The sequence below is a fragment of the Anolis carolinensis genome, chromosome 5 (genome assembly GCF_035594765.1).
Source record: "Anolis carolinensis isolate JA03-04 chromosome 5, rAnoCar3.1.pri, whole genome shotgun sequence".
Lineage (NCBI taxonomy): Eukaryota > Metazoa > Chordata > Lepidosauria > Squamata > Dactyloidae > Anolis > Anolis carolinensis.
Window position 1 is genome coordinate 30571746 of NC_085845.1, and position 24598 is coordinate 30596343.

The 24598-nt window shown below is 37.5% G+C and overlaps 1 protein-coding gene across 2 annotated transcripts; it reads left to right on the plus strand.

Annotated features, from left to right (window-relative positions):
- The first annotated feature begins 1455 nt into the window (after positions 1 to 1455).
- Positions 1456 to 24425, plus strand: ap1ar (adaptor related protein complex 1 associated regulatory protein). 2 transcript variants are annotated; one of them, XM_008112100.3, is made up of 10 exons: positions 1457 to 1835; positions 9930 to 9978; positions 11115 to 11141; positions 12223 to 12248; positions 13464 to 13560; positions 15564 to 15662; positions 17175 to 17227; positions 17890 to 17963; positions 18763 to 18891; positions 21452 to 24425. In XM_008112100.3, exons 1-10 carry the CDS (start codon positions 1753 to 1755, stop codon positions 21715 to 21717), a joined length of 903 nt encoding a protein of 300 aa, XP_008110307.1. In that variant the 5' UTR covers positions 1457 to 1752; the 3' UTR covers positions 21718 to 24425. The 2 variants fall into 2 exon arrangements, with proteins under 2 accessions (XP_062839524.1, XP_008110307.1); XM_062983454.1 differs by lacking the exon at positions 15564 to 15662 and having other exon boundaries at positions 1456 to 1835.
- The last annotated feature ends 173 nt before the right edge of the window (positions 24426 to 24598 follow it).

Below are 24598 nucleotides of genomic sequence, written 5' to 3' on the forward strand. Positions count from 1 at the left end.
ATCACAGATTTTTATTTCCATGTCAGGAATGGAAAAAAGTCGCTTCTGGTGTGAGAGAATTGGCCATCTGCAAGAAGATTGCCCAGGGGACGCCCGGATTCGAACCACTGACCAGGTCAGCAGGCCTGCCGGCACAAGGGTTCAACCTACTGCACCATCGGGGGCTGCCATCACGGATGAGCAGTATAGTTTTTCTGCCCTGATGATCTGCTTCTCACGGGCACTGAACTTTCCTGTGCCTAAAGCCTCGCAAGTGGTCAAGGATCACTTATTCCCATCCAATCAGCAGCAGCAACATGCACCTGTAGCTTCAGCTTTAACAGCATTGCCTTACCTTATACAATTGGCCTTGACACCTGACTTCCCTCTGTCAATGGTGCCAACAGTGTAAAGAACAGATGCCATGTATCAAGTAAATATCTCAGACACTCAGTGGGTGACAAGATCACCCAAGCCAAATTCCGTTGTTGTTGATGTTACTCAAGGAAAACGATCACAAAGAGTTCATTCCACATCAACTGTCAAAGAGGGATGGAAGGTTGAGGCCCTAGGGGAAAGGCCCACCTTACTGGAGGGCATATATGTTGGCATACCAAAATTTCCTCTAAGAACTGTTCAGCAGTGGAACTCTCTGCCCCGGAGTGTGGGTGGAGGCTCCTTCTTTGGAGGCTTTTAAACAGAGGCTGGATGGCCATCTGCCGGGGGTGCGTTGAATGCGATTTTCCTGCTTCTTGGCAGAATAGGGTTGGACTGGATGGCCCATGTGGTCTCTTCCAACTCTATGATTCAATGAATTAAAGCAGTTTGATACCGTATTAGCTGCCATGGAGCAGTGCTATGGAATCATGGGAGTTGTAGTTTTTTTTTTTTTTTACAAAGTCTTTAACCTTCCCTGCCAAATGTTATAGAGTTCATCTACACTAGGCATGGGCAAACTTTGGCCCTCCCGCCAGGTGTTTTGGACTCCAACTCCCACAATTCCTAACAGCCTACCGGCTGTTAGGAATTGTGGGAGTTGGAGTCCAAAACACCTGGCGGGAGGGCCAAAGTTTGCCCATGCCTGATCTACACTGTAGAATTAATGCAGTTTGACATCACTTTGACTGCCATGGCTCAGTACAATGGAACCTGATTTGTACTTCGGTGAGGAATCAGCATTTCGTATTACAACGAAATACTTGTACACCAGGCAGATCTGAGGTCATTTACTTTGGACTCAGAATACCAAATTCCGCTAACACCAGCTCATGTCGTGCAGCCCTAAAGATCTGCCGTCAGTCATCCCGTTTCCCAGACTCACTCACGCATTTCCCAACAGCAGCCGCTCTTCCCTGTCTTCCGCTTATGGCGTCACAGAAGAGCGAGGGGCGGAGCCAGAACGTTAAGATTTGCGCATGCTCTCTTATCTTCTTAGGGTTGAATGAAAGCCGAGCGGGGGGCGTGACTTGGAGAAAGTGGGCGTGGCTTCGCGGCGCCGTCGGCAGGCGTAACTTGAGAAGGAAGGGAGCGAGTGAGAGACTGAGGAAGGGTTCTGGCGGCGCGAGAGAGAGAGAAAGAGAGAGAGAAAGAGAGAGAGGTTACCATCACGACGGTCGTCCCGCCCTCTTATTATTATTTTTGTTTTGGCCTCTGACTGACGGCTGTTTGCAGTTGAAAGCAGTTGGCGAATTAGCGGACATCCGCCTCGCGCTCGCACTCGTTCATTGCCCCCCCCTTCGTGCCGCGCATGCGCGCCTTTCTCAACAACATGCCATGGGGAACAGCTGGGCGGCGCAGTGGTGCTGCTGGCTCTTCCCGAGGCGGCCGGCGGGACGGATCCAAAGAGGAGGAGGAGGGTAAGCGACGGGGTTTGTGGGGAAGGACAGGGCGAGGGTTTGAGAGGGTTGGGAGGCTAGGCGGGTGGGCCTGTCCCGTTTGGGCCAAGCGAAGGGCCTCGAGGGAGACGTGGAGGAGGAACCTCCAGGCTTAGCTAAGGGCAGTGTATCCTCGGATACTGGGGTTTCTCGGGTTTAACACCGTCTCTCAGGGCCCTTCCACACAGCCCTATATCCCAGAATATTAAGGCAGAAAATCCCACATTATTTGAGTGTGGACTCAGATAACCCAGTTCAAAGCAGATATTGTGGGATTTTCTGCCTTGATATTCTGGGATATAGGGCTGCGTGGAAGGGCCCCCAGCTCTATGGAATCATCTGGTCACTTATCAGTGTCCTTAACCTTCTCTGCCTCACCCAACTCTACAACTTCCAGGATTCCATTGAGCCGTGACAGTTAAAAACGGGCCAGACAGCATCAGTTCTTCAGTTTAGAGCTGTCAGAATTGAAAGCACAATTGAAGGCCCATCTCTTCCAGCTAGGCCGACCCAATCAACTTTAGCTCATGAGTTTTGATTCACATTCTTTTCCTACCCTATGTCAATCTACTGTTTGCTCTGAGTTTTTTTTATATTTGTGTGTTTTTATTTCTGTAATTTATTTATTTATTGCAGTGGTTCTCAACCTGGGGTCACCAGATGTTTTTGGCCTACAACTTGCAGAATCCCAGCCAGTTTACCAGCTGTTAGGATTTATGGGAGTTGAAGGCCAAAAACATATGGGGAGCCAGGTTGAGAACCACTGATTTATTGGGTTACTGGTCCAGAAGCGTTCTTGCCTGATGTTTCGCCCACATCTATAGCAGGCATCCTCAGAGGTTATGAGGTCTTTTGGAAACTAGACAAATGGGGTTTATACATCTGTGGAAAGTCCAGGGTGGGAGAAACAAGATCTGGCTTCCAGTATTTAAAAAAACTCAGATCAGGACAGTAATAAAAAAAAACCATCCAGAAAACAGGGAAATTCCAGACAATAAACAATCAGGGCCAGTAGACACCTCCAAACAAAGGATTCCCTCAGGCAAGAAGCAGCTAGACTTTGAATCTGCAAGGCCATTAAATGCTAATAAAGCTGGCCAATTACAACATTTGAATTTCCCTCAAGCAGACAAGAGTTCTTTTTCCCAACCTGGACTTTCCACAGATATATAAACCCCACTTGCCTAGTTTCCAACAGACCTCACAACCTCTGAGGATGTCTCCCATAGATGTGGGTAAAACATCAGGAAAGAATGCTTCTGGAACATGGCCATGTAGCCCAGAAAACTCACAGCAACCCAGTGATTCCGGCCTTCGACAACATATTTATTTATTGTCTATATTTTATTATGTCCATTTGTTTTTGGTTTATTGTATCCTGCCTTGAGCCATTATTTATTTATTTGCTGTATTTTAGCTGGCTATTTGCTGAACTGAGGCAGGCCCATACTGTCTCCAGTCTCCAACAATTCCCTCAATCTCATTAGATTTCTGGCAGCACAGAGCAGCCTGGTTGGATGCTAATGGATGACCTTCCCAGTCATTCTGTTTGAAATGATTCAGCTACTCACCAAATCATAGAGTTGGAAGAGACCTTATGGGCCATCCATTCCAACTCCTTGCCAAGCAGGAAAATCACATTCAGAGCATCCCCAACAGATGGCCATTGAGCCTCTGCTTAAAAGCCTCCACAGAAGGAGCCTCTATCACACTTTGGGGCAGAGAGTTCCACTGCTGAACAGCTCTCGCAGTTAGGATGTTCTTCCTAATGTTCAGGTGGAATCTCCTTTCCTGTAGTTTGAAGCCATTGTTCTGCGTCCCAGTCTCCAGGGCAGCAGAAAATATGTTTGCTCCCTCCTCCCTATGACTTCCCCTCACATATTTATACATGGCCATCATGTCTCCTCTCAGCCTTCTCTTCTGCAGGCTAAACATGCCCAGCTCTTTAAGTTGCTCCTCATAGGGCTTGTTCTCTAGACCCTTGATCATTACCCTCCTCTGGACAAATTTCTTTATTTTCCAAACTTGTACCCCACAACCGGCAGCAATTCGATGCCCAACATACAAATTCCAAAAATGACAATTACAGCTAAAACAAAACATTAAAACATAAATTATTAAAACAGCAATTAAAATCATGCAAGTTCAAAAGCGTAGTCCAGAATCATTAATCACTTTAAAAGTTCTCAATTATTATACTGATATAGTTACTGTTTGAATGCTTGATCCCATAACCATGTATGCCTGAAAGGCAGGGAGATTATCAACCTCTCCCTTAAATTGTGGTGCCCAGAATTGGACACAGTATTCTAGGTGTGGTCTGACCAAGGCAGAATAGAGGGGTAGCATGACTTCCCTGGATCTAGACACTATACTCCTATTTATGCCGGCCAAAATCCCATTGGCTTTTTTTTTTTTTTTGCTGCCGCATCACACTGTAGGCTCATGTTTAACTTGTTGTCCATGAGGACTCCAAGATCTTTTTCACACGTACTGCTATCAAGCCCGTTGTCCCCCATTCTATATCTTTGCATTTCATTTTTTTCTGCCGAGGTAGAGTATCTTGTATTTGTCCCTGTTGAACTTCATTTTGTTAGTTTTTGGCCAATCTCTCTAATTTGTTATAATCATTTTGAATTCTTCTCTTGTCTTCTGGAGTATTAGTTAATAGCTATCCTTCCTCATTTGGTGTTGTCTGCATCAAATTGGGAGGGATAGCTAATACTCCAGAAGACAAGAGCAGAATTTGTTGTTAATTGAGACCAAGTGGACTTAGACCTATGGTGACCTCCAAGACACCCTGTCATCAACATTCAAGTTCTGCAGACTCAGGGATGTGGCTTTCTTGTTTGGGTCTGTCGACTTGCATTATTTTTCCACAATGATTGATGATATTTCATGATGTGTCCAAAGTATGACAGCATTAGTTTTGTCAGTGTGGGTTCATTTGTTGTATAACTCATTTATTTGTCTTTTTGGCAATCCGGGATACTCATAGAACTTTACCACAGTACTATATTCAAATGAGTTGATTATATTCCTGACACCAGCTTTCACTGTCCAGTATCACAATCACGAATAGTAGTTGGAAATATAAACCAACCTTTACTGTATTTATTTTTACTGTATTTTACCCCACTCTATCTCAAACCCGAAGGGGACTCAGAGTGGCCTCCAAATTGACAATTCAATGCCGCATTAAGGCATAAAACATATAAAATACATTGTGCATTAAATAATAAAACAGTAGCATATAAATACATTTAAATAAGCCATTAAAAACATAGAACATAGTCGCAAAATCATAGTCCAAAATCCATTCCAACCACATTAACTTCATAGCTACATATTTGTAACTACTCTCCAAACACTTGGTTCCATAGCCATGTTTTACCTTTCTTTCTAAAGGTCAGGAGAGAGGAAGCCAATCTAATGTGTCCCTCGTTGCCACCGGCTATGCCTGCAAAGGGGGTCGGATCGAGAGCAGGGTCTCCCTAGAAAATCTTAATGTCTGAGCTGGTTCATATGGGAAGATACATTTGGACAGGTAACCTGTGCCAGAACCATTTAGGGCAGTGGTTCTTAACCTGGGGTCCCCAGATGTTTTTGGCCTACAACTGACAGAATCTTAGCCAGTTTACCAGGATTTTTGGGAGCTGAAGGCCAAAAACATCTGGGAACCCCAGGTTGAGAACTACTGGTTTAGGGCTTTATAAGCTAAAGCTAGCAGTTTGAATTGTACTCAGTTGCAAATTGGTAGCCAATGGAGTTGACGCAGCAGGGGAGTTGTATGTTCCCTGTACGCTGTTCCGGCAAACAATCTGGCTGCCGCCCGTTGTACTACTTCAAACTTCTGAACAGTCTTCAAAGACATACCCACGTATAGTGTGCTACAGTAGTCAATTTCAGATGCAACAAGAGCGTGGACAACCGTTATTATTGCTATATTTATACACCAGTATAAATATTTGTATATTTTAAATTGTATACTGTAACGAAATCCCTTGTTATAATGTAGAGTTTTTAAATATGTTTGTTGATGTTGGGACTTGACCTACCTTATAGGGCTGGTATGTGAGCAGCCATTTTGTGGTTTTCAGGGAGCAGCAGCCCCAGGAGAGGAGCTATTTTACATAAGAGCAACCTGATTGGTCATATGCAAATGAGTGGGTGCCAAGATTTGAAAGATGAGAGAGTCAAGGATGGCAGTTAAAGGAAAAAAGAAAAACCCAACTGAACATTCTATGGGAGTTGAAGTCAGTAAGTGAGGGAGTTAGCTGGATAGTCATGATAGTTTTGTTAGTCAGTAAGTAAGAGTCAGGGAGGACGTTAATGAAAGGTGGTTAGAAAAGTAGTCAGAAGAAGAAGTTAAAGATAATCGAAAATCTGTATTTACGTAGTAATATCGCATTCCTTTTTATGAAGAAAAAGAAGTCATTTACTTCTTTAGTGGTATATTCACGTAACCTGACCTCTTCCTGACTGTTTTACATTTTTGATGAGATAATTAAGTAAAGTGACTCTTCTACTACGCAACAAGTTGGAAATGCCTCACATATTTGAATGTTGGCAGCAGAGGGATAGCCAACAAAAAGACTCCCTTGCCTGAAGGTTTCTGCAGACATCACTTAGGAGTGGGTGAACGTCTTCATATACGAATGTGTGTTTAGGGTACATGTGAAATAAACAATGAATTTTGTGTGTTTTGACTTCGTTATCATTTCCAATATATTTCACAATAATAATAATAATAATAATAATAATAATAATAATAATAATAATAATAATCAAGCTTTATTCATATTCCACATCTATCTCCCCAAGGGGACTCAGGGTGGTTTCCAAAAAAAAAAAGAATGGCAAACATCAATGCCATAATAAACCAACAAAAACAAATAAACAACCCAACCAGGTCCCAGAAGTAAATCCACATATAACAAAAATATAATACATAATCAAAAATTAAATAACATAACCGACAAAGATTAACAGAGCACTTTTCATGATGTGGCTGCTACTACTACTACTACTACTACTATTTTATTTCTTACCCACCTCTCCCTGTGGCTCAGTAAGTACTGATTATTTGCACTCTTTTGACCTTCAAGAGACCAGAATATAAATTTTATTTCTGCAGCCATTGTCTCTAACAGTGAACATCTGTAATTTACACCAATTTGAAAAACCAGTTGAAATTGTAACTACCTGTAACAGTTCTGGGAATTATGGGAATTGCTGTACTACAGTGATCAGTGCTGCCCATGTTCAATTGGCTAGTATGTTGCAAGGTTTTTCCAGCTGAACTGTAATCTTCCACATCAACACATGGAGCCTACCTACTCTTTGTTCACTAGAGAATCAATTACAGTCAGTTCAGTGGAGCTTTCTAAGTTAAATAATACATAGGATTGCTGATAAAGTCTAAACAACATTGATGTAAAAATGCTTGCAAACAGGAAAATACATTAAAGAGCCATTTCATGATAAATTTTTGAGTTTTTAAGGCAGATGGGGGGGAAATTAATTAAGGCTTGCGACAGTAGGGCAATGATAAGGGTGGTGAAAGTTGCAGTTCTTTTTTTAATCGAGAAAGTTCATTTGGGCTTATGTCTTGAGTAAGTACAGTACCTATAACTTACAGTACAGTATATTTGATTTTTTATTTGCTGAAGGGTTGCAGTAAACTTTGCTTACAGTACGTTAGGTTGCCATCCAAAAGTCCTACTAAATTATTTCAATCCTGAATATTTGGGTTGAGAGAATTAACCCAGTGTTAATTTCTTAGCTTCAATTAATATTTTATTTCAAACACAGCTTCATTTTTAAATGTATTTCTTTACTGTATAGCCTGCCTTTCTCCCAAGGGAGAATGAAATTCTCACAAAGTGAGCCCCCATTCCTAACAAATATGAACCTCTGCCCCTTACTCATGGCAGTCATGGTACTGAGTTTATCTTCATTTTCAAGCAGACCACAGTTGTGCTTTAATGTACTGAGTGTACTTTAGTTAGCTTACATAATTATGTCATCTGTAGAAACTGACTCATAATTAGTCTTCAAATAAAATTGTGAAGATGAGAAAGTGGCTATGTTGGAAGTAAGGCCAGCTTTCCCACAGAACAGCATCTCACTTGTGTCAAAATTTTATGTATATTTTTTGACCGTGGTACCCTGACTTGAACCATGAGGAGACACAAGTAACAAATTATTATTAGTAGTAGTAGTAGTGCTATTATCAGTATTATTATTACTGCTGCTACTACTAAAATGAGAAACAATAATTGTTTGTAGTCTTTTTCACAAGAGCTGTCTCTCACTTTGAGGAAATTTACAAGAATGTCACCAGTTTATACTATCTACAATTGTTTCCTTTTCAGCTTATGAATTATGCCTATTTTCCTTGACAAGATGCTCTACACAGTCTGATTTTCAGTTGTGGGTGAGCATATGGATAAATCAAAATGTGTCTGTAACAGATTGAAGACCTGATTAATGCTTCCCCCCACCCCAAACCCTGCTCTATCAATTAAAGGCAATTTCCTTGCATAATATATAAAGCATAGTATTCTGAGTCAGCTTAATGGCTCTAAAGATGGTAAAAAAGATAAATGTTTTCATTGATATAAGCATAGATGAGCCATTCCATAAAAGCCATGCTGAAAATTTATGGTTGACATGAAATATGTACCTAATTTGCATCATGATACTTGGTTATTTTGATATCCATTACCTGCTAAAATATGAAATGTAAAATGTTTAAATGAGTGAAAGGTGTAAAACAATTAATTTTATGTTTACTTAAATATACAATCTGATTAGTGCTTTCGGCCCCACATTTGTCCTACAGATACCAGAAAAGATATATGTGTGTGAATAAGCGTATGAGAGATAAGGGAATATATGAATTAATAAAACGAATTGGTTTGCATAGAATATAATGTGCATTATCATATGTGTGTTTCTGGAGATCTCCAGTGCTTCATTACTCTACTGTATATTATCCTGCTGTTGCTGATGTTGTTAATTCATTTTCATAGTCTACTTTTCGAGCACTACAATTGCTTTTTAAGAGCATTTATGGATTATTATAGTGAAAAAAAGAATTGACTTCTTGGCACAAGCTCTTTATTTTGATATTATTTGTACAGATTTTGAATATCAACATGTTTTATAATGGTTTGATGCAAAAGATTCATTCCCTATGTGCTGTTGGCATAATTAGAAACTGGGTCAGGTTTAGTTTCAGTGTTCTCATTGTCAGCTTTCACTTTATTCCTAGGGGGTTCATAGTGTTGTTCTTTAAAGGCCTTGTGGAAAACATATAATTAGATCTGTGGGTTTTTGTTTATTATTCTTGTCTAGAATACTTGTTTGTTTTGTGTGTTTTTCCTAAAAAGATTTCTAAAATAATAAAGCTTAACTAGTATAAGTTCATAAAATTGCAAATACTATTTCAAATGTTATTTATTATTTCAGTTGAAAATCACATGATTCACATGTGATACGATTGAACAGTGAGATATTACATTCACTGGATTGGAGCCAAAGTAATTAGATCTAAATTGTTTCTTCCAATAAAAGATGAGCTTAAGATCTAGTGGAGCTTCATTTTCACAAGAAGATGAAGACAGAGATAATTTTTCCATCTGCAACCGACTCTAACCTCTCCTACTCTTCCAGAGGCTTCACAACTCTCCAGAACAACTAGTTAATGGAAAGCAGGAAAAGGGAAAAATTCTCCCCTCCCCTTTTCTTCTAGATTGTCCCATGAGAAGAACTCTGATCATAGAAACTCTGAATCCAACCTAATATTTTATTATGCATATTGTTATGTACAACATACGCTTATAAAAAGAAATTCTCAGTGTATGGAACACTATCCCTAAATTAATAAGCAAATATATCATTTTTCCCATAGTATAGTACTGGTTAAGTTAGGAACACACATAATATTGGGTTGAATACTGCTGATGACAAGAACATGCTGGGCTCATGCTGCACTGTAAATCTGGCCTTGCTATGTATCCGTTCTTTCTTCTTGGGAAGAATATCATATTATATTGCTTTATTTCTTAGGTCAAAATACTTTAAGCCATGCTCAACAGGAGAGCACTTCACTATAGAGGTGAGTCAAGGTTATCAATTCCAAATTTTGTTGTTGCTTAGCTTTTGCAGATAATAGCAGAGAACTCAATAATCCGAAATTTGTTGGTAGAAATGTTATAGAAATTGAATTGAATCTAGAATTATTTGTTCTTAGAGCAGATGAAATAAACTTAGTGGAGCTTTAATTATGTCTAACATAAGTCCGATTGATTTCACCAGGCCTGCTCTAAGAATTATTAGGTCTTGGTTCAATTCACTATTTTTAAACATAGTTACTGGAGACTTTTGATACAATTTAAAATAATAAAAATAATTAAAGTAGATTAAAACATATTGAAGATGTTAACAACTTACAAATTTTAAAACAGGTTAAAGTCATGTACATATTTTGGAATACATCAGTGAGGCCCACATTACTCGATTGGCATGCCATAGTTGAGAAGACTCTCTCCCATGTCATGTCATATTGTACTGACTTCAGTACACAACCCTTCCCATGCATACTTTAGTATAAAGTTATGTATAGAGATAGGATGTCAAGTTTTGCTTTCGTATGCCAGTGCAAGCACCTTGAATTTAGACCAGAAATATACTGGTAATGCTGGCAATCAGTGAATTATTTTTGTATTGTGATGTTATTTAATTTCTGGATGGTGTTCAATCAAGCTGTTGTATTTTGCAGTAGGCTTAGCCTTCATGATATCGAGAGGGGCGGGGAAGCCTTCCTTTTCTCTGAATAGAGTGGTGAAAGACAATATATTAGTCTGTCCCAGGAGAATCTAAAAGAAGCACTGTCGACTATCCCCCCCCCCTTTCCTCTGTGGCACAGCTTCTGGTCGTTTTCTGTGCCTCGGCAGGAAATGGTGGTGGTGACTGGGATGGCATTAATATTTCCCCCCCTCCACAAAATGGCCCTTGACTTACCCACAAATATATCAGAAGTCATAATTTTGTCCCCCAAACCTGTCCTCGATTTATACATCAGATCAACTTATATATAGTATATTTTTTTTCATGTACTGACCTATTTTTATCTTATTTTAGGTAATTAGGCATGACCAAGAACATATTAGATTGTGTAAATTGCTCAAGATATATATTAATTTCAAGCTCTAATTCGTTGTTTAATGGAAATACTATTTTATCTCTTTTCAGTTTGAGAATCTAGTGGAAAGTGATGAAGTAAGTAGTTTCCTGCTGATTGAAATTTGGGGTCAAGATAGTATATGTGAATTGGATCATGAAGGTATAAATTATCAATAAAACAAAGGTAGCAGCAAACAGTAATATACAGAAAGCTAATAGAAAGAAGCATTTTTCTAGCTTATTTAAATTTTGGATGGAGTTTTTCCCGAGTCTTTCCTGAGAGAAAAAAGGGTGAGGAGTGTTGTTGTCAGAGGCCTTTTTCTATTCTTAATTCATTCTAAAATATACACGCATACCCCAGACCACTTTACATGAAAAATTTGACAATATTGTCCATTTGTTGTAATTCACTGTAGATAAAAGCTGGAGTAGTGCAGTGAGTAACAGACAAAGTTGTGAACCAGGAATTATTGGTTGGACTCTCACCTCTGCATGAACTCACTAGGTGGCCTAAGGCAGGTCTCTTTTAACTTCAGTCAACCCAGCTGCAATATGGAAGACACTATTAATATACCTTACAGGGATGTAATAAGAATTATAGCTAGATATGTGTAGGGTAGTGCTCTGAACCCTCAGAAGTGGTATAGAAATGTTATTCATTAGAGATAAAGGTAGAAGTTCTACTGAGAAATCTGTTCCAATGGACTTCCTCTTTCAGCTATTAATAGCAGCCCTTCAAGCTGGAAACAGCTGAGTAAGAGATGGGATTGAAGGGCAATCCCATTAGCGGTACCACTTTGTTTAGAGGTTGTATTTTTTTTACAAATTCAACTATTTCTGTTAAGATGGTAATAGGAAAAATTGTAACTTTTAAAATGAATATTTGGTTTACTTGTTTCCCTCTCCAATATTTTTTTATTTTGTATACATTGGATAAAGAGTGAGCAGTGGGCCTTCCAGATGTTCTTAAACTGCAGCTGCTGTGAACCCAAACCATATGGAATTATAGAAAAAAAGAATAGAAATACATTGACAGGGATTTTTTTTGTCCCATGCATTTAATACTGATTTAATTTGTTTAAAGGTGGAAATATTTTCAATTTTTTAAAGTACGTTTTACCAGTTACATTTTGTAACGTTCTAATAAAATATATACTATTTTGATAATTTATTACAGGGTGAAAGTCCAGGAAGCAGCCAAAGGTAAGTCATTTTATTTATAATAAGTGTTTTCTCAAGCCTTCTCCCATACTGGTGGTGATATAGGAGTAGGGAGAAAATAGGCTGTAATCTGCCAAATCCAAAGCTCCAGTAGTCTTTTCAAAAGCAACAAAACCAGGTCACTCCACAGGGAGCCTAATACCATCATAGTACCCACCCACCCCTATTTTGGCTAACAGGAGTCTGTAAAAGACCCAATTAGGCCCTTCTGGAAGCATTGCAGGAGGATGCACTGTTATTCGATTCCACCTTCTGAAAGATGTAAAATAATCTGCCACATCATTTCCCTGATCCTATTCAGAGTTAAATGGATATAGAATTGTAATCTTATCTCTGAAGGATAAAAAATAAGCAGATTCTTACTCACATACCAAATAAAAGCATTCCCAAAAAAAGAGGGTTGTTCAACATGTACATTGTTCTTTAGGATATTGTTATATTTTTCTGAATTAGGAGGAATTAAAGAAGCATCTTACTTGCATTTTCTTTTAAATATGATAATATGTTTTAATATCGTTTATAAAACACATTTTAATATGTGTATTTCTGGTATTTTTTACAATGTGTGGGTGTTTTAATTATTCTTTAACCCGCCTTGAGCCACAAGGAGGGGCGAGTAAGAAATAAAATTAATATTATTGTGGTTGTTATTATTATTATTATTATTATTATTATTAAATGGTAAAAATGAATTTTAATAGTGGCCCACTTTTGGGGGGGGGGGGTCCAGTTAACAAGCTGTCCTTAGGGCCTATCAACATCTGAAAAAAGAAACCTTTTTTAGTGCACATGCAGCTGTCACATCATGGTGAGTTTGTCTTCAATGGCCACAATTGACTATTGAACGAACTCGCTTTGGTGTGTTCTTGCGAAAAGACAAATCCTCCCATTTGCATTGTTGCTGGCCACACAGCAGTTGCTGCTTCAGGTTTTTTCTTCTTCGTCATCCCATCATGCATATGATGATACGTATTTTCATCCAAGGTGTCATTAGCCCTCCTGTCGTGCTGAGGTCTGCTGACACTTATATATCTGCACTTATATATCTACACAAAAATTTCTGAGAGAGAGTGTGTGTGTGTGTGTGTATAGATATTGGGGGTGGGGGGTAGGGGGGGACTTTAGTGTGGGAGACTGTTTCCATACTTAGATTACTCTGAAATGTTTCCCTTGTTCCTTTTCCCTTAATCTTTTCAGACCGTTGACTGAAGAAGAAATTGCTGCTCTAAAAGAGAGACATTATAATTCTATTGCAGAAAAACAAAGAACATTAGATGCTAAACTTCAGTCAGAGGTAAGTATGGTAACTATACATACTCACTTTTATATACGAATAAATGGCCACAGTAACTGACTGACAAATGGGGAAGGCTGATGAGTGAAACAGCTAAGATAGGTGTCACCTCATAACAAAAGAGAATAGAGCAGAGAAAAAAGAAAAACTATAGGAAAAAGCTTCATTTGTTAAAGACAAATAAAACCTTGCTTAAAGTTTCTCAGTCAAAAGATAAAATAAATGATTAGGAGAAAAAAGGATGGTTTATCGGCAGCACGTATACGTGACAGGTTTTGAATACTACAAAGAAGAAAAAGAAAGCTGCACCAGTCATATTGGTGTTGCAGGTCTCGATTGAAGAGTTTGACTAATTGAAACTCAGTAACAGGGTATTCGGCATTATACCAAATGTTTCACAGTTGAGATGTAATACAAGCCAGAAAGAAAACAGCACATGAAGATGCTGTTTCTATTCTTGTTCCTGGCTTGCTCTTAAAATGATTCCTTGAACTGGGTCAGTATGTCCAGAGTGCAAAATATTACGTAATTTCTGTGGAGAGTTACCACTGTGGTGTGATATTTCACGTGCAGATCTTTATCCTCGGCACATTGTTCCTGATAATTCTTCCAGGCACCAGAGAAAGAACTTTTATATCCATAGGGTTCAATACATATTCTGAAAATGTGTTCTTAGCATGCCCTTTTATTGTTTTCAGCAATTTCATCATTGCTGCTTCACTATCTAAGCTGTTGCAAACATGAAAACGTTTAGTCAAAGAGGGGTACAAGAGATGCTTGAAATAATGAGAGTAGAACAGGAAGTACATCTCACCTTGGAAGAGGAACATAAATAGCACTGGCATCTTAAAAACAGTTAAACAAGCTATTTGTTAAGAATAAGTACAGTAGACTTACTCATCAATTCTTCGGTTGCTTGGCAATGACAAGAATTCTAACAGCGTCCCAGTGTTTCAGTCATGCTTTAATGGTTGGGAGAGGAGGAGAGATGAGAGTTTGTGTTTTGGATAGCAAAATTCTGTATCCCAACTAAGGTAGAGTAGCATTTCAGTGGGTTTGCTCAGGATAGTTCTAAACTTGAATTTCACCAGTTACATTTGTCTATGTACAAAAATACCCATAAGACTACATGGTACGGTAAATATAATTCTAACAAGATAAAGTGACCAAAGGTTCAGCACTATGTATACAAGTGTCTGTGAAGAAACATTCAAAATTTAGATAAGCTGAACACATGATTAACAAAATTGATGTAAGTTTAAAAAAATTTAAATGACATTACTAATTTTATGCTGTAAGATGCATTTGTTATTTGAAAACAATCATGGCTACTTGAAAGCTCAGCATCATTGCTTCAGTTTGAAGGATCAAATGCCAAACCCTCTCTAAGGATTAAAAGAAATGCAGAGCCAGTGTGGTGTTGTAGTTTAAGCATTGAATCACTTTCCGGGAGAGCAGGGTTCAGATCCCCACCTGGCCATGGTAACCTACTGAGTGACTTTGAGCAAGTCACATACTCTCAACTGTACAGGAGGACAAAGGTAGATCCTTTCTGAATAAGTCTTGCCAAGAGAATCCCATGATAGAGTTGCCATTAGTCGGAAATAACTTGAAGGCACACAACAACAAATTTTATAGTAGAGATTATGTGCTAATTATTTACTCTTTATAAATGCTTAAAATTCAGTTTTAGTCTTCCTAGTTTTGCAATCATTATTGCTATTAGGTTGCAGTGGCTTAAATATTTATCTTGCACCATTAATAAAAATGTATGTCAAGAGGTCTGTATAGAGCCATAATTGCTTTTCAGTATACATAATTCAGTCAAAACGTAATTGGTTTTAGAAGATAGTATGAAAATATTTTCTTGTTTTTCCCCTTATCTTACTGATACTTTTTTCCATTTTACAAAAAGCTTTTCCTTTGAATTCAGTGCATTTATTTTCATAGGAGAGATAGCTAGGTTCTCTTTTGTTAACCCTTATTATTTTGTTCATACACAGTTAGCCATACAAGAGGAGAAGTTAAGAATAGAAGAGGAGACTTTATATGCTGCGCAACGTGAAGCAGCCAGGGCAGCAAAGCAAAGAATGCTCTTGGAGGTGAGGGGAAAAGACCCCAAAATATATGTATCAGAGCCTCTCTAATGTCTCTTGCTCTTAAGTTTCACATGCTTTTTTGAACAAGGTGAAGCTTTGTTTGTAGTGCTTTCTGTTTTTTGTATTCTCTCAAGCTGAGAATCTCTCAAGTTCTGTATAAGGTATTTTATGCAAATAATCTGTGTATTAGGGGTTTGGTTTGAATTCTAACTGTTCCCAAGTAAATAAATGATGTATATTTGTTGGTTTTATCCTGCCTTTCTCCTGAAATTGAGAATCTAGGCAGCTTACAGTTTAAAAGAGCAATGCAGTCTAAAACATACAAAAAGTGCACATTCAAAAAGAATTAAAGTAGGCACAATATTAAAATACGTCAAATTTCTAGCTAAAAGACTAATGCTATTTCAAAGATTTAAAAGCAATTTAAAACAGTTCAGTTTTAAACAAAACAATACGGCACCCCCTAGCCTGTTCCTTAAAACCCTCTGTAATAAAAGCATGTCAGAATAAAATGGGGTTTGCTTTCAAATAGAAACAGGGAGGGGACTATTCTTGCCTCCCTGGAAAGAGAGTTCCACAATCTAAGGGCGGCCAACAAGAAAGCTGTCTCACATTCCCACCAACCATGTTTGTGAAGATGGTAGAACTGAGAGAAGGGACTCTGCTGATCTCAGGGCCCAAGCAGGTACATTCAGGGAGTCATGTAGGGATTTATAAGTCATAACCAACACTTTGAATTGTGTCCAGAAACAAACTAAGAGCTAATAGAGCTCTTTTAGCATAGTGCAGTGTGGTCGCTATAAACTGCGCCTGTTAGCACTGACTGCAGCTTTTTTGCTGATGGGTCTGACCGCTCTTCAAAGACAGTCCCATGTAGAGCCCAATACAGTAGTCCAAATGGGATGTGCCAAATTATGTTTTCCTTGCTTACTTTTGCATTTGTTAAAAGATATATTTGTTTGGCTTATATATTGTGTTGCAGGGGAAGCTTTATTGCCCATTCTGCTTGTCTATTAGCTATTCAATGTTTTGAGGTTTTGTCAAAAATGTGCATTTTCCTTAACAAAAATTAATAGAAGTGAATTTTCTGTATCCTTGACTAATGACTGTTTTAGTGATGGGTCTTTAAGCATTCAACCACACTAAAATGGTAAGAATTATTAATACAGGTACAGAATATTTCATGGTAGGGTTAAATTTGTTTTGATAAGTTGAAAATAGAATGAAATTAATAGAGCTGTTTCATTTCACTTGAGCTGATTCTCATACCTAAAACATTCAGATATAAAGTCAGCTGCTCATGAAAAATGATGGCTCAATTATGAAGCTGAGAGATATATAATATTGAACATAACATTGACCTTGCTGAGTATTTGTCAAACATTTGGTATTAGAACACTATTGAAATGAATGCTTGGGTTGTAGTAGGGTATCCAGAAAAATAAATAAATTCTAGAATATGAAGAGTTCTAAGTTTTTTTTTTCTTGAAACGTTTTTATGTTCATTTTTTAAAGCAACAACAGCAACAAGGGATCGCACAAAGAGCAAATAATGAAGAATCCCAAAGGTAAGAGGCACAGTTAACATTTAAATGTGAAATGCTACAATAATTGACAAGGCTGAGCGCGTTGAACTAAAAGCAGCCAAAGTCATATTAAAACTATAGCTGAAATTCTACATCTGTCATCCTAGCTATTTCTGCCAATGACACCTAACAAAAACACACTCTTAGCTCATCAGCACGCCAACCAAACAGTTTCAGAGGTACTGCAGATCAGGGAGCTAGGAAATAATGACTGCTGTGCCGCCCCCGCCCCCCCAGCTGAGAGATGCATTGGGTATTGAGATTGACAGCTGGAGAGTGCACCCAGCACTCTGAATCCCCATTACTTGGATTTCTGCCTGGCTTAAAAGGAGAGGTTTTGGGGTGGGAGGTCATGTTTGAGCATTAGTGACTATAGATATGGGTTTCAAATATTACAAGATTGTGAATCCAGCTTTCCGTTTCATAAATACTGAATAGAATGCCAGCTAGTATATCTGGGAATCTTCTTGTGAATGTGTTTTTGGTCATTTGGAATTTCCTGCAGCCAGTTCTACAAAACTGTCTCATATACTTTTTTAAAAAAGAGGGAAAATATGTTAGTGTTGTAGGCCAGTTGTCAGTTGCTTCTGAGACACTTTTCCAAACTTAGCCATCTTCATTGTAATGTGTCCATTGTTTTACAGCTCGGTAGCAGAAGAGGATTTTGATTCTTACCTGAGAAATGTAAAACTGCAATATGAAGTTTTTCGGAGTAGCAGTAAGTGTGAATGTTACGTAATCCCCCTCTGCCTTAAATTGCAACTACAACACCCAGTTGTTGCAATGAATATTGAATGCCTTTTTGCATGTAGATGTACACATACACATGGATACTGAAGTGCAGCAATCCAGAATATATTGTTTTATACTTATATGTAAGTTGATGTCATGGTTTGGGGCCATAATTTTACTTTGACCTATGTCGAGGTTAAAATTTGGGGAATGCATAATAAATAGATTTTTTTCTCTCCTTTTAAAAATACATAGATGGAACATATAGTACTTGGGAAGATCTAAATAGTAGGGAGTCTGTTTATTGGAGTGATTACAGGGGGTGTGGTAAATTGCATTGCTGACCATAAATTATCAACCTCTATACAAATACATGATTTGGAAAGGAATATAAACAAGGAGAGAGAATGAGAATGCAGTCTGAAAAAAGAATGAGAAAAGAGCAAGGAAAGCAAACTGCCTCCGTTAGGGACCCAGCACCAAGGCAATGACAAGAGGCAGAGGCAAAGAACTCCTCTGGATGGGGCGTAAGGGATACTCCCATCCCTCTCTTTCCCATCAAGATAGATAGCCCTCCTTCTTGATCCCCTTCTTTTTGGCCCAAATGGCATTCAGGATTCTGAAGGATATGCCACTCCTACTATTTTTGGTGCTTGACCGGAGTGGGACAATGCTGGTCATTTTTAATAAGGGTTTCCTGCATAAGCATCTCTGTAGAGAGATTGTGATGTTCATTTTAATAGGGTCCAAATGGGTATGTTTGTTTATTGTTGTTGTTGTTGTAGGGCTGTCATCAGATGCTACTGTTTTGACACCAAATACAGAGAGCAGCTGTGACTTAATGACCAAAACCAAATCAACAAGTGGAAATGATGATAGTAACTCCTTAGATTTGGAATGGGAAGATGAAGAAGGTACTTATTTTATACTTTATTAAGAATCCTGCCTAAGTGATAAAATATATTTTTGCTATCTCAGCAGATGTTGGATTTTGAAGGTGAACCTACATATGATATCCTTATTTATTCAAAAATTACCTATGTCACACAGGATAATGGAATTTCATCACTCACTATCTTCAAGGGAAAAAGAAATGTCTGCAGTTATTGAAAGGAGAAGAAATGTTATAGGCAAACATAAAAAATGAGTTTCTAATTCATTGTAGGATGAGATCTCATGCCAGTATCCCATATGTGCTCTTTCTGCAGCTTTTCTTGGGAGCTCAGTATAATGTCAGGCACATGGTCAAAAGATATAAACTATACAGTCTGTGCTGATGAAGACTTGCATATGCTGACAAATATTAGGTTGAATGAAATTGCCATAATAAGCCATTTCACTGAAAACATTTAAAAATTGTTAGTAAATTGGAACACACTTATATGAAATGTGTATTAAGGCCACCCCTTAGTACTTTAAGACCTTTCTACTAAAATATGTAATTAGTACAGAGATTAGTAAAAAGTGGTATGCCCAAACTTCTGGGAACTTTTAGGAACAGAGTTTTGTATGTGTAAGAAAAAAGCCTCCAGAATTTTTTTTTAATAGTAAAATCATAAGTGGAATGTAATTCACTTCTTTATCAATTATAGTTCCTTTTGTAGGAGGGAGCATTTTTGAGCTTACAGAGTCTAGTAGGCTGAAAATTGGGATCCAGGTCTTCCAGAGTCATCCACACTTGAATTGAAAACACACATTTTGCAGCAGCAGTTTCTTGATTTTTTGTTGCAATAGTAGGTTGTCTTATTTCTGGGTTTTAACAACAAAACTACAAGAAATGTCATTGGTAGTCTATTGTTTTTTTTATGTGGGTTGTGAAAGTAATTAAATAATTGCGAAAATTTAGGGTACAGATTTATGCTAAGTTCACCTGAGCAGCTGAAAGAAATAGTAGTATGGTGTTTCTCTGTCCTTGCAGAGAAACTATTTTCCCCAGTCAATTATAGTAGTGAGTGACTGAATCACATGATAAAAGAATGCTCTTTCTCTACATAAAATTGCATATTCTGCATATTGAGGACACCAATGTAGCAACTAGTGAAAATCAGTTATAAATTGTTTAGGAAAAAAAACCTAATATATATGGGCAATATATCTTGCAAAACAAAATATATATATATGTAAGCAAACATTTATTTAATTTGTCTAATGTAGCCACGTAATGGGCAGAAAAGCCTCTTTCAGTCAATGAGAAGAGCTTCTGACTTCCAGGTGAACATGTGTAACAACTAGAGGCGTTTAATAGGTTGTAAAAATGAACACTTAAAGGAAATCACTAGTGGGTTTTGATATGGAAAGATTTGTGAGGGATATTCTTAAATTGTTGATCTGCACTGCTATTTTGTGTGTAGATCCTGAGATGATTATTTTTAATTAAAAGAGAGAGATGATAAAAGTGATATGTTCCCACTCCTGAGGTAACCTAAACTGGGATTCTGTCTTTCTTGTTTTGGAATGTAGATAATCTCTCATGACAGAGCGGTCATGAGACACAGAATCTGCTTATAAAATAGTCTGGTCCAGGATGCATAAAGTTTGATAACAAACCATTTTTCCTCCTGCAACAATTATTTGAACTTTCCTGTGGGGAAAAAGAATAATCTGCATATTTCTAACTTTTAAAAAGCATCCTGATATTTTTTTTCTTAATCAGAAAAGAATGCCATTTATTTATTTACAGCATTTCTACCCCACGTTTCTTACCTGAGGGGACTCAAGGCGGCTTAGAGAAACAGGCAAAATTCAGTGTACAAAACAAAATTCAATAAAATCAAGCAACACATTTAAATCAATTAACAATACTTAATAAAAACCATTATAAAAAACTTAAAACATATAAATACTTAAATCCATTCGTCCAGAAACCTTGTACGTAAACCTTAGTTCAGACCATGTCAGATCATAGTGCTTATTCATTGAATACTTGTGCACATAGCTATGTCTTTAGATTTTTCCTAAAGCCCAGAAGAGTCGGGGCCTGCCGAATATTGCTAGGGAGGGTGTTCCACAGCCAAGGAGCCACCACCGAGAAGGCCCTGTCCCTCATTCCTACCAGCCACGCTTGTGAGGCAGGTGGGACTGAGAGCAGGGCCTCCCCAGACGATCTTAAAGTTCTTGATGGCTCATAGAAGGAGATACATTCAGACAAGTAATTCAGACCATCCATGATTGTAATGCAATCATTCTTGTATGTAAAATAACAATTTACAAAATCCTCTTTATAGAGAAGAGTCCAGAACGTGGATGCTATCATTTATCAAGATCGAAATGCCAGTAAAAAATAGCTATACCTCTGTAAATCATAGCCTATTGTACATATTTTCAGATTGGTTTAAATACACTGTGTTGAGTAGGATGTTTTCGTTTAGATACTAATTAATTCCAGATGCATCTATTTGAATCCCCAGACCTTTGAAAGATTAGTAAATTAAATAATTTAAATAGAATTCTGTTAATCCAAGTTCTTAATTACAGGTATAAACAGAATGATCCCACTGCGAGAACGTTCAAAAACAGAAGAAGATATACTCCGTGCAGCACTAAAATTTAGTGGCAAAAAAACAGGAAGTCATCCAACTTCTGCCTCTGATGATTCAAATGGTCTGGAATGGGAAAACGATTTTGTTAGTGCTGAAATGGATGATAATGGCAACTCTGAGTATGCTGGGTTTGTAAACCCTGTTTTAGAACTGCCTGCATCAGACAAAAAAACATCTCATGCGGCTCAACAAGACAGATAATGAAATCATGTGACACTTGGCTATCTGACCAAAAGGTTGAAGTTGGACAAAATGTACAGATCTGTATTGTGCACAATCCTCCAGTCATTGCTTCTGCACATCTTCCTTTAACACAAGGAAGTTGCACAGTGATAGTACTTGAACTGAGTTCAAAATGATTCCTAGAAAAATAAGGAAACTGTTATACTGTTTGTCAGTTAAGAAATAGCAGTATGGTTTGCTACCTGAATTTTAAATTGTAAGTGCAATTTTTTCATCTGCCTTTGGAATTCTATGGAAACACTTGAGTAATTCCATTGTGTCAGTTCGTGGAATTTAGCATACATTCATCCACTCAAAATGACCCATCACAACTTCATGTTTTAATCGATGATTTTAATCTAAGGCTGTTCGATTCCTTTGAATTTACATTGGTATTACATTTATATCCTTATTTCAATAGGAAGTCTCCTTGAGACCTTAATACTTGAATCATGAACTTGTTTTCTGTTGGGCGTGTTACCGAAATTATAGCAAACTTTTACACTTGGAAATGATTAAACTTCTGAGTTTATTTGCTTTTTTAAATGATTAGCTATCAAGCACAGTACTTTTTACAGAGGTTGTGAGAATCATATTGTAGTGCAAAAACTAAGTTTATTAGGAATTGAACTCTGAATAGAGAAGGATGTTAGAAGACATCTATTTCATTTAAATTATCTGCTCATGTCATTTAAAAAACTGGAAACTAAAGTTTTATGGAAGTAACACCAGAAACAAAAGTTCCTCTTTTTGCCTGTCTTGGAATGCCAAAAAATGCTGCTGATATGAAGATTTTTCTTGTATGTTTTTAAGTTGCAGAAAATTATTTGTTAAACAGTAGCTGACATAACAGCTCAGTTTTTAAAATGTTCTTTTCATGCAGAAGACACAAAGCATGACTACTTACTGTGGATGTATTGATGCAAATATCACTGCTACAAATCTATCAAGTGTGTGAAACATTCCATTCATATAAATAATTACTGGGGATGAAAGCTTGAAGTTTGAAAGAAGATGGATGATGTGGGTGGTGTCGTTCAAATATTTTGCTTCGCTCACAATCTTGTTGGTTTTAATTCTGAAGAGAGGGTTTTCAGTGCCAGATATAAGTATTCAGCACTTGTCAAATTCCACTTTGATTTTTTTTCCTGACAATAAAACTGCTTTTGTAATTGAATTTGCTCTTTAAGAATAAATGTCATCTGCACAGATATTTAATTCATAATAAACCTGAATACTTAATGTTCAGCAGTACAGTAGATCAGAGTAGCAGCAGTATTTGTTTTGCATGCTTGCCTCCTGCTAGTTTCTGAACTATATACTGACTTCCTAGTCCTTCTGTGGCGCCATCTTTCTCTTTTCTGAAAGGATAATAAAGGTTGTTTGCAATATATATGTAAGAATGAAACTGTGCACATTCCTACAGGCAGGACCAATGCTCTTGGCAGCAGCTGCCACTACAAGGAAAAACAAAACTACAACACAGAAAATAACTGACTTTGGTAGAACTGCATCTCTCACTGAAACTTTGCTAACCATGGCAGTGTTCTTTGTAATGACCAGCGGGTGAAATACATGAGCTAATGGTTGATGGCAACATTTAGTCTCCTTTTAATCTGTCTGCATCTGTTCCTCTGCTATCCTGTATCAGGCCTTCACTGCTGTTTTCTAATGATACATTAATTATGTCCTATTATGTCTTCTGTATATTTTAGCTTTTCCTGCTCTCATGTCTTGATTACTTTACAAAACTTAATTCCAGATTCACTGTTTATTTTTACATTGCCCCAATACTATATTATGGATGTTAAGTGGTCAGTGGCAGTAAACTAATTATTAAGTATTTGTATGGCTACTTTAACCTTTGTAAGAGGCCAAGATCACTTTATACTGATTTCTTCCCTGTGTGCCTTTTATGTTAAGAGAAAGAGCTTATGTACATATGACAGCTTGGAAAGCTTAACCTTTTTTCATTTATTGCATTTCTTAAAGAGGTTTTGTTGCTAAAATGTTTACATGTCAAGCTGGTAATATGTTTTATTTTTCAATGCTGGTAATATGTTTTATTATAAGAAATTTGTGCACTTCAAGTGTATATTTTTGGTTTCACACAAGCTATAGTACTATGTCTTTCCCTGACTTTTTCATGTTACTGGTCTTTAAAGTTTAAATTTATCAAGCTGTGAATAAATTTTTTACACACTTGAAAATTATGGCGATGTTAAAGTTTGTATTTGAAACTGAAAGAAGTACAAAAAATAACATCCTGTAAAACCTGCAAGTAGCCGATGAAGCAATAACTGTTAATTGCAATCAGGCAAGCGTTGTTCAATACGTGCTATATCTGTAGCCAATTATTTGGTGTCATTTATGTACTACTTAGCTGCAATCCTGTACACTTAGAAACATGTTCCATTGAAATCAATAGGTATTCTGAATAAAGATGCCTAAGATTTTCACAATACCGTTTTAAAGATTTTTGAGGTACAGTTTTTACTTTTATCTTGTGATATTACTGTCCGTGGATGATATTACTGTCCGTGCTGTTTGAAGAACCCACTGACTTACCAATATTTTTCAAGGCTTTCTAAAAAAAAACCTGGACACTAGTTAGTAAAATCGCTAAAATTCATAGTGAACTTTTTGCAAGCTGCAATGACAATAAATAAATAACCTGCTGCTTTTAACTTGTCTATAAATCATTTGAAGTTGGGCATGTGTATTGACATTGTCAAGTCCACATAGAACACAAAATTATACCTTCCTTGTTGAACAGCTGCACAAACTTCCGGGTACAATTCAAAGTCATGTCCCTACATGGTTTAGTCCTAACTATCTGAAAGACTGTATCTCCTTATAA

Bases quoted from the DNA above. Each gene is read 5' to 3' on its own strand.
- ap1ar (XM_008112100.3), top strand. From the start codon at position 1,753: ATGGGGAACAGCTGGGCGGCGCAGTGGTGCTGCTGGCTCTTCCCGAGG. The intron at 1,836-9,929 runs GTAAGCGACGGG...TTTATTTCTTAG, and splicing joins ATCCAAAGAGGAGGAGGAGG to GTCAAAATACTTTAAGCCAT. The intron at 11,142-12,222 runs GTAAGTAGTTTC...AATTTATTACAG, and splicing joins ATCTAGTGGAAAGTGATGAA to GGTGAAAGTCCAGGAAGCAG.